A 12,691-nucleotide genomic window follows, 5' to 3' on the forward strand; every position below is an offset into this window, starting at 1 on the left:
TACTGGTATTAATACCCATTCAATGTTTATTTCCTATGTTAGACCAAATAAATACCCTAATTTCCCAAAAATATGCACAAGTAAAGTAAATATCAACCCCAACGTTGATGTGTTTGTTCCTGTTGTACTTCCATGTCAGGAAAACATGAAATAAACCATAGACAATCATTCCATTAAAAAGCACATTGAGACTGATGAAAATCAGGTTGTGTACCGCAACCTGCAAAACATCTATCCATTCATCTCTCCCAGTAGCTGTTGTTCCTGCTGCTATGTGAACTCAATTACCTTTCCCTCTCTCTGCAAAGATAATATTCACCCAATGACTGCTGTATTAAACTGGAATGGATTTCAAGGTGATATGTCTTGTTCAAGTTAGAAATGTTGATGAAACATGCCATCATGGGCAGAAATCATTTCCCTGCACTCATAATGGCAGTCGCAGTGGTCAATCTCACAGGAAGAGAGGTGAGGACGGGGAAGGAAAGAAGGAGAGAGAGATTCCCTCCACTGGCTTCCAGTCAAAGCTCGAGTACACTACAAGACCATGGTTGCCTACAGATCAGCAAGAGGAACTGCACCTCCCTACCTTCAGGCTATGCTAAAACCCTACACCCTAACCCGAGTATTCGGTTCTGCCACCTCTGGTCTCTTGGCTCTCGCTCAGCCCAGTCCAAGCTCTTCTCTGTCCTGGTACCCCAATGGTGGGACCAGCTTCATCTTGAAACTATGACAGTGGAGTCCCTGCCCATCTTCCCTGCCCATCTGAAACCCTACCTCTTCAAAAGAGTATATTAAATAATCTCACAGCACTCTTCCCCAACCCCTTGCGTGCTCTCAATAAAAGTGATGGTGAATGTAATAGGTTAGAGGTAGGAAGGAATGGTGAACTGTACTGACAGCCTGTTTGGCTTTGGAGATGTCGTCCATCTGCACATGCAAGTCCTCAATCTCCACCTCCATAGATTTACGGGCCTTCACTGCTGCCGCACAAGTAAACTCTGACTCCTCCAGCTGAGAGAGAGGGATAGAGAGAGAGGGAGAGAGATAGAGATTTCATTTCCAATATCGAAATTCTATTGAATTCTTATTGTGATGTTTCTTGACTTTCCCAGTATCTCCGTGGTGTGTCTGTATCTCCGTGGCGTGTCAGTATCTCCGTGGCGTGTCAGTATCTCCGCGGCGTGTCAGTATCTCCATGGTGTATCACTGGGCGAGGGTGCTAGGGGTCGTACCTACCTGGTTTTTGAGCTGGGCAATCTCTCTCTTGCTGGGGGCGTTGTTCTTCATGTGGTCCAGCATGATCTGGGCGTCGGCCAGCAGGGCCTTGGTGCGCTTCAGATCCTTCCTCAGCCTCTTCTCTGTCTCCACGTCTCTGGGGTTCACCTGGGGACAGCAGCAACACAACCAGATTGCGACCAGCTCAACATATTACACCACACACTAATCACAGTACCAACAAAAGCCTGCATAATCTGTAACTATCCAGTAGGAGGGTTGACAGCCACAGGACATATAGCTAGTCTGGGTAAAGACTGACCAAGGTGGACTGGTAGTGGGGTGTCTGACAGTACCTGGTCCTGGGCAGACAGCAGCTTGGTCTCCAGTTCTCTCCTCTCACGTAGGACCTTCTGTTTGTCATTATACTCCTCCTCCAGCTGGACTTCTATCTGCTTCAGCTGACAACACAGGAAAACACTATACGTGACCTAGGAAATGTGATCCAACTGAAAGAGACGTGTTTACATAAGTCATCGTTTATGTTTGTGCTTTGGTGACGAAACCAGCTATTTGCGGCGACTAAAGTCACACATTGTCACAACTAATCATTTGCCTTTAGAGTCATATAAGGTTGCCGGTGTGTGCTGCCGGTGTGTGCAGTACCTTCTTACTGCAGGACTGTCTGATCTCCTCCACCTCCTCATCTTTACTCTCAATCTCCTTGGAGTGTGTCTGGCGCAGTCTCTCTGTCTCCATCTCCAGACGCAGCTTAGCCTGCACAACACAAAGACAAAGTATTTATGAGTGTCATCCTCTGTAGAGTGTGTGTGCGCGCGTCTGCATGTGTGTGTACAAGTGTGTGGGTATCTGTGTGTATATATAACTCTGTACCTGCTCCAGCATCTGTATAGTTCCGGCCTGTTCATCCAGCTCCTCTTCCTGGTCTTTGACCTTGGCCTCCAGGTCACGCATCGTCTTCTTCACCTTGGACAGCGACGCCTCATCCTTGGTCTCCTGGGACGACAGGTCCAGCAGCTCCGCCTCCAGCTGTTCTAACTTCACATTCTGCGCACACATCTCCAGGTCCTTGTCCTATAGGGAGAGAGGACATACACATTAAAACACACATCTCCAGGTCCTTGTCCTATAGGGAGAGAAGACATACACATTAAAACACACATCTCCAGGTACTTGTCCTATAGGGAGAGAGGAGATACACATTAAAACACACATCTCCAGGTCCTTGTCCTATGGGGAGAGAGGAGATACACATTAAAACACACATCTCCAGGTCCTTGTCCTATAGGGAGAGAGGACATACACATTAAAACACACATCTCCAGGTCCTTGTCCTATAGGGAGAGAGGACATACACATTAAAACACACATCTCCAGGTCCTTGTCCTATAGGGAGAGAGGAGATACACATTAAAACACACATCTCCAGGTCCTTGTCCTATAGGGAGAGAGGAGACACATATCCAGGTCTTTGTCCTATAGGGAGAGAGGAGACACACATCTCCAGGTCCTTGTCCTATAGGGAGAGAGGAGACACATTAAAACACACATCTCCAGGTCCTTGTCCTATAGGGAGAGAGGAGACACATCTCCAGGTCCTTGTCCTATTGGGAGAGAGGAGACACACATCTCCAGGTCCTTGTCCTATAGGGAGAGAGGAGATACACATTAAAACACACATCTCCAGGTCCTCGTCCTATAGGGAGAGAGGAGACACACATCTCCAGATCCTTGTCCTATAGGAAGAGAGGAGACACACATCTCCAGGTCCTTGTCCTATAGGGAGAGAGGAGACACACATCTCCAGGTCCTTGTCCTATAGGGAGAGAGGAGACACACATCTCCTGGTCCTTGTCCTATAGGGAGAGAGGAGACACACATCTCCAGGTCCTTGTCCTATAGGGAGAGAGGAGACACACATCTCCAGGTCGTGGTCCTATAGGGAGAGAGGAGACACACATCTCCAGGTCGTGGTCCTATAGGGAGAGAGGAGACACACATCTCCTGGTCCTTGTCCTATAGGGAGAGAGGAGACACACATCTCCAGGTCCTTGTCCTATAGGGAGAGAGGAGACACATCTCCAGGTCCTTGTCCTATAGGGAGAGAGGAGACACACATCTCCAGGTCGTGGTCCTACAGGGAGAGAGGAGACACACATCTCCAGGTCCTTGTCCTATAGGGAGAGAGGAGACACACATCTCCTGGTCCTTGTCCTATAGGGAGAGAGGAGACACACATCTCCAGGTCCTTGTCCTATAGGGAGAGAGGAGACACACATCTCCAAGTCCTTGTCCTATAGGGAGAGAGGAGACACACATCTCCAGGTCCTTGTCCTATAGGGAGAGAGAAGACACACATCTCCAGGTCCTTGTCCTATAGGGAGAGAGGAGACACACATCTCCAGGTCCTTGTCCTATAGGGAGAGAGGAGACACACATCTCCAGGTCGTGGTCCTATAGGGAGAGAGGAGACACACATCTCCAGGTCCTTGTCCTATAGTGTGGTTCACTTAATGTTTAGTGCAGTGTGAACACTCCAAAAAAAACTCAGACCCGTCAAAAGAGCCCCTGAAGCAAACCGACCTGTGACCATGTCCAGAGGGGGTCTGAGTTCAGTTCGCTTGAATTCCCAAGTCCGGTTCCCTTTTTTAGGGTAATGTAATCAAAAAGCTCCCCAGGTTCGCTTGTCATTACAGACTATCAAGGGCATTAATATAGTTGGTCCCCTTTTCATGCTATCACAGCCTCCACTCTTCTGGGAATGCATTCCACTAGATGTTGGAACATTGCTGTGGGGACTTGCTTCCATTCAGCCACAAGCGCATTAGTGAGGACGTGCGCTGATGTTGGGCGATTAAGCCTGGCTCGCAGTCGGGGTTCCAAGATGTTTGATGGGGTTGAGGTCAGTGCTCTGTGCAGGCCAGTCAAATTCTTCCACACCGATCTCGACAAACCATATCACAATGGATCTCACTTTGTGCATGGGGGCATTGTCATGCTGAAACAAGAAAGGCCTTCCCCAAACTGTTGCGACAAAGTTGGAACTACAGAATCGTCTAGAATGTAATTGTATGCTGTAGCACTAAGATTTAAATTCACTGGAACTAAGTGGCCTAGCCCGAACAATTCAAAACAGCCCCAGACCATTATTCCTCCTCCACCAAACTCCCTACAGTTGGCACTACGCATTGGGGCAGGTAGCATTCTCCTGGCATCCACCAAACCCAGATTCATCGGACTGCCAGATGGTGAAGCGTGATTCAACACTCTAGAGAACGTGTTTCCACTGCTCCAGAGTCCAATGTTGGTGAGCTTTACACCACTTCAGCCAATGCTTGGTATTGCGATCTTAGGGTTTTGTGCGGATGCTTGGCTATGGAAACTCACTTCATGAGGCTCCCAACGAACAGTTCTTGTGCTGATGTTGCTTCCAGAAGCAGTTTGGAACTCGGTAGTGAGTGTTGCAACCGAGGATAGACAATTTTTACGCGCTTCAGCACTTGGTGGTCCCGTTCTGGGAGCTTGCGTGGCCAACCACTTGGTTGCTGAGCCGTTGTTGCGCCTAGATGTTTCCACTTCACAATAACAGTGCTTATAGTTCAACGGGGCAGGTCTAGCAGGGCATACATTTGACGAACTGACTTGTTGGAAAAGTGGCATCCTATGACGGTGCTACGTTGAAAGTCACTGAGCTCTTCAGTACGGGCAATTCTACTGCCAATGTTTGTCTATGGAGATTGCATGGCTGTGTGCTCAATTTTATACACCTGTCAGCAATGGGTGTGGCTAAAATAGCAGAATCCACTAATTTCAAGGGGTGTCCGTCCACATACTTTTGGCAATGTAGTGTATTTGATGAGAATCACATTAGGGACAAAATCAATTCTAGCTCTTAAAGGGGCAGTAGTCTACATTGGGTGTACAATTTTCAAGTTCTGCATTATTTAACCTGCAGTTATTCTGCTATTTATTCTCTTACCAATAATATTGACATGTTAATAGTATCTTCTGATTACAATTATTATGTCTCATCTTTTAACTAAATGCAATCTATTAGCTTACAAAATGTAGGTATATCTAGCTGTCCGATAACACATTCTGATGGAAGGGCTTGTCCTGCACTTTGTAAAAACCCAGAGTGCATTGAGTGAATGTTGGAAAAAGATTTTGGTTCCTTTATAAACATAACAATGTGAATGCAAAGAGGACACAGAACACAAAATAGGTGAAGTGAACTGGCAGAAGAGTTGAGTCCTCATCAAAAGGTAAGGGCAGTGAGAATACAAAGACAACTGAGTTATTTTACCCCAGAGTTCACTTTAAAGAGGACTGAGATCAGTTATTTTAAAGAGGACTATGTGTGAAAACATCCTAAACACACATATCCATGTCCTAAAGGTGTATACACACACAATCATTTTTCAAATAGCTGTGCTTGATTGAGCTTGCCATGGAGCCACTAGAATAGTCACAACAAGTCTGTCACCTGAGACTTTGGGAAGACTCAAATGCTCAAAGTACTTGAAAGACTTCAAATACTATTTGAATAAATGTTTGGCACACACAGAGATGTGGTAGGCCAGTAGAGTACAGTACCTGCAGTTGCTGTCGTAGGCTAAACACCTCTCCAGTCAGCATGTCCTTCTCTCTGCTCAGCATCTCTCTAATATTCTTCTCCCTCTGAACCTCCTCCTGAGACAGGTTCTGCTCCGAGTCAAACCTGACACACACACAGACATGTCAATGCCCTGTCTGGCTAGACACACACCCTGCCGTGAGTCTCCTATCGACATAGAACAACATACTCGAGTGTTTGTCGTTCTGTTTACTTAGTGAACTAAAGGTGTTAGACAGCAGGGGCCTCTAACCAGCACAGCGAAGTTTAGAGACCACACAGTGTGTCTGTGTGTGTGTGTGTGTGTGTGTGTGTGTGTATATGTTTCTCCCCCCTGAGTTCCAGGAGACGTCCATGGTGAAAAGGTCTCTGGTCAGCAGGCTGGAAGCCAAGTGTGTACACATACGCACACCAAACATTTGCAGTGTGGTTGCGGCATCCCAGTAAGTTTCCTAGACTTTACTGATCTCCTTGATTCATTTGTATTATAAACTGGGTGTTTTGAGCCCTGAATGATGACAGCAGTGATATATCAGACCATATACCATGGGTATGGCAGAATTTTTTTTTTTTTACAGTTCTAATTACGTTGGAAACCAGTTTAATAGCAATAAGGCCCAAGGAGGTGTGATATATGGTCAATATACCACGGCTAAGGGCTGTATCCAGTCACTCCACTTTGCATCATGCTTAAGAACAGCCCTTAGCCGTGGTATATTGACCATATATCACACCTCCTTGGGCCTTATTGCTTAATTATATCTACCCTACTGTGCTTCAGTGTGACATCACTCAGTGACCATTACCACAGGGAGAGCGAGAGAAAGAAACAAAGAGAGAGCGAGAGTGAGAGCGAGAGAGACAGACAGACATACAGACAGACAGACAGACAGACAGACAGACAGACAGACAGAGAACAGGGGAGAGAGAGAGATTGAGAGAGACAGACAGACATACAGACAGACAGAGAGAGAACAGGGGAGAGAGAGAGATTGAGAGAGTACTGTGGTGTTTTACCCAGGACTTTAAAATATTTAAAGTTACAGTGAAGATCTAAGGTAGTGAGCTCGGGTTTCTTCTTCAGGTCACAGTGAGGGTGAGTGTATGAGTAATATCAGGCTGTAGTTGCAGATCTGAACGCACTGTATGAGTGTGTGTGTGACGCACACCTGTGTGTAGGTGAGTGTGTCTGTATCATAGACTCAGATAGACATCGCATCATTGCATTTGTCCTATTATGGCGTCAAGGAAAGCACAGGCAGCGCCATTCAGGACATCTTCATTTTGAAGTAGACCATTTTCCTTTTCTTCTACGGAGTTGGTAAACAAACTGAAAGGGCGCATACTGCCACCTGGAGTGTGTTGTTTGAACAGGTATAAATCCAAGGTTGGCGATTTACTGCCAACTGCAGTTAAGGAATGTTTCCTCACAAGTTTAATTCATTGGCTGATCCCTCCTGATGACCTGGATGGAATTATGTGATTCTTTCTTAACCCATTGGAAGTCCTACGCAGTTGATTACTTGAAAATGGTGAAAGTCCTCAATGGCGCTGCCCGTGCTAAAACAGACTTTTGAGTACTATAGTCCTCTATCTATTTCTATGGTCTGTGTGCACATGTGTGTTTGTCGCCCTACAGAGTGTGTGCGGTATGAACTGAACTCACTTCCTCTGTTTCTTCTCCAGGTCATGGTTGCGGCTCTGCTGGCCTTCCAGGTGTAGCTTGGTGTCCTGTAGCTCAGCCGTCAATCTCTGACACTTCTTCTTCAGCTGCTGGGCCGTACGCTGCACCTCCTCACTGTCTGCCTGGAGGTCACTCAGCTGGAGGGGGACGGAGAGAGATAGAGAGAGAGATTGTAACATTTAAAATCTTTTTTTCAAAATAAGCAGAGGCATGACATAGGTCAAAGCGTCTGTTAGCTTCTGTCAAGCTGTCTGTCTGAGTGGCCGACCAGGTGAGAGAAAGAAAAGACTAGTTATTGCTTCACTGCTCCTTTTACGTCTCACTGAGTGAGCGCTCAGGGAGTGTAAAGCTTTATTTGACGTTTTATGGGAAAGCTCAGAGGAGTTGTCAAAAACAGAGAAAGGGGCTGAGAAAAATACAGAAAGAAAAGCCAGACAGAGATGGACAAAGACAGGGATGGGCAGATTCCTTTCCTCATTGCTGGGCGAGAGAAAAGGAGAGACAGACAGACCCACCAAGAGCAGTTGACAGTTGACATCTTGACAACTCAGGAAGGAATGAAGGATATGAGAAGTATTTTAGCCTGTGTGCGTGTGTAAATGAGGTAGGTGTAAATCCTAACGTGCAAGTGTGTGTAAGCAGGGGGAGGTTGAGTTAGAAGTGTGTGTGTCCTACGCTGCTTTACCCTCCTCTCCAGCTGTCAGAAGTGTGTGTCCTACGCTGCTTTACCCTCTTCTCCAGCTGTCAGAAGTGTGTGTGTCCTACGCTGCCTTACCCTCCTCTAAAGCTGTCAGAAGTGTGTGTGTCCTACGCTGCTTTACCCTCCTCTCCAGCTGTCAGAAGTGTGTGTGTCCGATGCTGCCTTACCATCCTCTCTCCAGCTGTCAGAAGTGTGTGTGTCCTACGCTGCCTTACCCTCCTCTAAAGCTGTCAGAAGTGTGTGTGTCCTACGCTGCTTTACCCTCCTCTCCAGCTGTCAGAAGTGTGTGTGTCCGATGCTGCCTTACCCTCCTCTCTCCAGCTGTCAGAAGTGTGTGTGTCCTACGCTGCCTTACCCTCCTCTCCAGCTGTCAGAAGTGTGTGTGTCCGATGCTGCCTTACCCTCCTCTCCAGCTGTCAGAAGTGTGTGTGTCCTAAGCTGCCTTACCCTCCTCTCTAGCTGTCAGAAGTGTGTGTGTTCGATGCTGCCTTACCCTCCTCTCCAGCTGTCAGAAGTGTGTGTGTCCGATGCTGCCTTACCCTCCTCTCCAGCTGTCAGAAGTGTGTGTATCCGATGCTGCCTTACCCTCCTCTCTAGCTGTCAGAAGTGTGTGTGTTCGATGCTGCCTTACCCTCCTCTCCAGCTGTCAGAAGAGTGTATGTCCTACGCTGCCTTACCCTCCTCTCCAGCTGTCAGAAGTGTGTGTGTCCTACGCTGCCTTACCCTCCTCTCCAGCTGTCAGAAGTGTGTGTGTCCGATGCTGCCTTTACCCTCCTCTCCAGCTGTCAGAAGTGTGTGTGTCCGATGCTGCCTTACCCTCCTCTCCAGCTGTCAGAAGTGTGTGTGTCCGATGCTGCCTTACCCTCCTCTCCAGCTGTCGTTTGTTTTGCTGCTCCATCTCCAGCTTGTCATCAAACTCCTGCTGGAGCCTCTTCTTAGTGAACTCGATCTCTCTGATGGCTCTCTCATACTTCAGTCTCCACTCCCCCCCTAACAGACACAACATGATACAGCACAGTTAGCAGACAGGTCATGGACAGCACTACAAGAACCACACCAGTTCACAATTCAATCACAGGAGGTTGGTGGCCACCTTAATTGGGAAGGACGGGCTCGTGGTAATGGCTGGAGCAGAATGGTATCAAACACATGGTTTCCATCCACTCTGTTCCAGCCATTATTATGAGCTGTCCTCCCCTCAGCAACCTCCACTGCATTCAATATGTCTTCAAATAGAACTAAGTAGAAATTGAATGGCTAGTTTGAAACGAAGTCTGTTTGACCATGGAAGGGGTTTGCATGAGTCAGGAGGTAATGTATCAAACTGTATTGAAGCCATATTAGAGTCGGTACAGTACTGTTATGGCCTGTACATGTACAGAATGTACTAAAGTATGTGACACCCCTTCAAATGAGTGGATTCGGCTACTTCAGCCACACCCGTTGCTGAAAGGTGTACAAAATCAGGCACACAGCCATGCAATCTCCATAGACAAACATTGGCAGTAGAATGGCCCGTACTGAAGAGCTCATTGACGTTCAACGTGGCACCGTCATACAGCCACACAAGCTCACAGAATGTGACAGCCGAGTGCTGAAGTGAGTAAAAATAGTCTGTTCTCGGTTGCAACACTCACTACCGAGTTCCAAACTGCCTCTGGAAGCAACGTCAGCACAAGAACTGTTCGTTGGGAGCTTCATGAAATGGGTTTCCATGGCCGAGCAGCAGCACACAACCCTAAGATCACCATGTGCAATGCCAAGCGTTGGCTGGAGAGGTGTAAAGCTCGCCGCCATTGGACACTGGAGCAGTGGAAACGCGTTCTCTAGAGTGATGAATCACGTTTCACCATCTGGCAGTCCGACAAATGAATCTGGGTTTGGCAGATGCCAGGTATGCCAGCAATGTTCCAACATCTAGTGGAAAGCATTCCCAGAAGAGCGGAGGCTGTTATAGCAGCAAAGGGGGACCAACTCCATATTAATGTCCATGATTTTGGAATGAGATGTTCGACGAGCAGGTGTCCACATATACTTTTGGTCATGTAGTGTCTCTTAAACAGGGTTGTCTATTCCACTTAAAATGTGGGGTGTTGAAAATTAAAAACAAAACACTGACACAAAATCGATCCTACATTCAGAATAGCCAAACAAAGACTGCATTCGCAGTCTAGCTGGAAGTCTGTTCGGCATGCAGTCGAATATAATTTGAGGACGCCTGCTGTCTTTTATAATCCATTTATACAAACCTTTTGTCTCCTCATTGATTTCAGGCAGCCACATCAGTCTACAGGGTGGTCAGCTTGATTCCACCAACCAGAAACAGCCTACTTCCATCCTGATCTTGGGGTCTACCTTTGTGTGCTGGTTTTCATGGTGTTAAGTTGTCACCATGGCAACAGTGTGTGTGGTTTGGTTTTACTATCCTTGTGAGTCCTCACAATGATAGTACAACAAGGAAAATTCAGACAAGTGGGGTCATTTTGCCAGTCCCCACAAGCAAAAAGGCTATTTTAGGCTTAGGGGTTAGGTTTAGGGTTGCAATTAGGGTTAGAATTAAGGTTGGGTTAGGAATTAGATTTAGGAGTTAGGTTTAGTTTTAGGGGTTTGGGGTTAAGGTTAGGTTAAGGGTTATGTTTAGGGTTAGGGAAAATAAGATTTTGAATGGGAATAAATGTTTTGGTCCCCACAAGGATAGTAAAACAAGCAAGTGTGTGTGCCGCTGACCTGTGTCGTCGTCGTCCATCTCTCCGTTGAGCTCGGAGGCTCTGAGGAGTCTGGTCTCCATCACCTCCATCTCCATAGAGTCCATAGACTTCTTCATCGAGTCAAACTTAGTCTGGGGAGAGAACCACAGGCCATGCATTAATACACAAACACATTATACCAAGACAGAGATAGAAATACTAACAGATAGGCCTCACATTGCTCTCACACGCACACTTCCTCTAAATGACACAATCGCTCATTTCTAGAAGCGAGGTCATTTGTACCCAGCCCAGCCCATCAGCATGTGCAATCTGAACAGTCAGTGGAAAAATCTATCCCAGCTAGTTGGAACACCCGGAAAAAAAACATCATGTCAAATGTCAAATAGAAAACTAAAGGCTGGGGAAGGCAGGGTCAACAATCTGATCACACCATTAGGTTTCAGCCAACAGAACTGGCAAGGTCGTCATTGCAAATCAGAATCGGTTTTCCATTTACCTATCTGGTTCAAATAATGGGTTGAATGAATTAATAGTGTACATCCTACAACAGTTAAGGATGTGTAATTTCTCCTTGGCAGTGTTTACCTGCAGGTCCTTCATGTCTTTCTCCAGTCTCAGTCTCTCTGAGGTCTCAGACTCCAGCAGCTGAGAGGCCGACTCTCCTGTGTTCCTCTCGTCTGCCAGCTCCGACGACAGCTCTGTGATCTGGCATACACACAATCACAATTAGCAAGAGGGTTACACATGCACCCGGTCTTATGCATATAGTGCAATACAGTTCAACTTCATGACATACTTACAACCTTCATCTGTTCATCCTTTATTTATAGAGACAGAGCTGCTGGTACAATGTATTCTTATATTAGTCTGCAGCGCAGTGTGTGTGTGTGTGTATGTGTACCCGGCTCTCCAGGCGGTCACTGTTGAGTCTCAGCTCGTTCCTCTCCTTCTCCACCTTCTCCAGCCTCCCTTTCAGCTGCTGGATCTCCTCCTGGGAACAGATAGACAGAACGAGAGAGGGAGGGGGAAGAGGGAAAACGTATTACAGTATTAGAGGGAGCTAAATCTGTATAGTCTATAAAGCAAGGGGAGGGAATCAAATGCAGGGGTGTAATCATTACTCCAAACAGTTGCAAAATATTAAATTTTGCAATGAAAACTAGCATTTCTATTGGACAGATTCAGTTAGGTTTGCTGTTTGCTGAACCTGTCCAATATAAACGCTAGTTTCCATCCCTGTTTGGCGTAATGATGCACCCCTGATCAACAGTAGATGGAGGGTGTGTATAGTTTGTGTACTCACGTCTTTGCCACGTATCTGCTCCTCTGTGAGCTGGACCTCTATAAGGGGGCGTACTGTGGTGAACACCTTCCACCAGGCCCAGCCCTTCACGCCCTTGTTCTTCTTGATGTTCTTCTGGATGCAGCGGATAGCCAGGTCCTGGATCTGAAACGCACGCAGAGGAGCAGAGGGTTCTTACAACGAAGGAACCTGTGTGTGTGTGGGTGTTTGTGTCTGCAGTTGTCTGCCAACATGTAGGATTCTTCAAGTTCTTTGACATGGATATAAATATGTATCACAAATAAGTATCAAATATGTAACTTTTGATAAAGAAAATAAAAAATGCCATTGCTTAGGGTCATTGTCTACTGGCACGTTAACAGGCACTTGCATCAAGTGTGACAATTTGGGCGAGCTAGAATCAAGACATTGAAAAGATCTTCTGGGTTTAAGAGCTGAG

At 46.7% G+C, this 12,691-nt stretch overlaps 1 protein-coding gene across 13 annotated transcripts in view; it reads right to left on the reverse strand.

The window, feature by feature from the left end:
- Window positions 1-12,691, reverse strand: part of LOC139386304 (unconventional myosin-XVIIIa-like) — a 161,811-nt gene that overhangs the window by 23,474 nt on the left and 125,646 nt on the right. For all 13 annotated transcript variants that reach the window (XM_071131819.1, XM_071131814.1, XM_071131813.1 and 10 more), the window contains 12 exons: window positions 12,253-12,396; window positions 11,851-11,940; window positions 11,535-11,654; window positions 10,966-11,077; window positions 9,101-9,228; window positions 7,521-7,675; window positions 5,836-5,959; window positions 2,113-2,313; window positions 1,885-1,995; window positions 1,575-1,679; window positions 1,240-1,386; window positions 901-1,014 (listed from right to left, as the gene is read on the reverse strand). In XM_071131819.1, the coding sequence (XP_070987920.1) occupies window positions 901-1,014; window positions 1,240-1,386; window positions 1,575-1,679; window positions 1,885-1,995; window positions 2,113-2,313; window positions 5,836-5,959; window positions 7,521-7,675; window positions 9,101-9,228; window positions 10,966-11,077; window positions 11,535-11,654; window positions 11,851-11,940; window positions 12,253-12,396 (1,551 nt within the window). The remainder of the gene's footprint in view (window positions 1-900; window positions 1,015-1,239; window positions 1,387-1,574; window positions 1,680-1,884; window positions 1,996-2,112; window positions 2,314-5,835; window positions 5,960-7,520; window positions 7,676-9,100; window positions 9,229-10,965; window positions 11,078-11,534; window positions 11,655-11,850; window positions 11,941-12,252; window positions 12,397-12,691) is intronic.

Source organism: Oncorhynchus clarkii, chromosome 27, assembly GCF_045791955.1.
Source record: "Oncorhynchus clarkii lewisi isolate Uvic-CL-2024 chromosome 27, UVic_Ocla_1.0, whole genome shotgun sequence".
Classification (NCBI taxonomy): domain Eukaryota; kingdom Metazoa; phylum Chordata; class Actinopteri; order Salmoniformes; family Salmonidae; genus Oncorhynchus; species Oncorhynchus clarkii.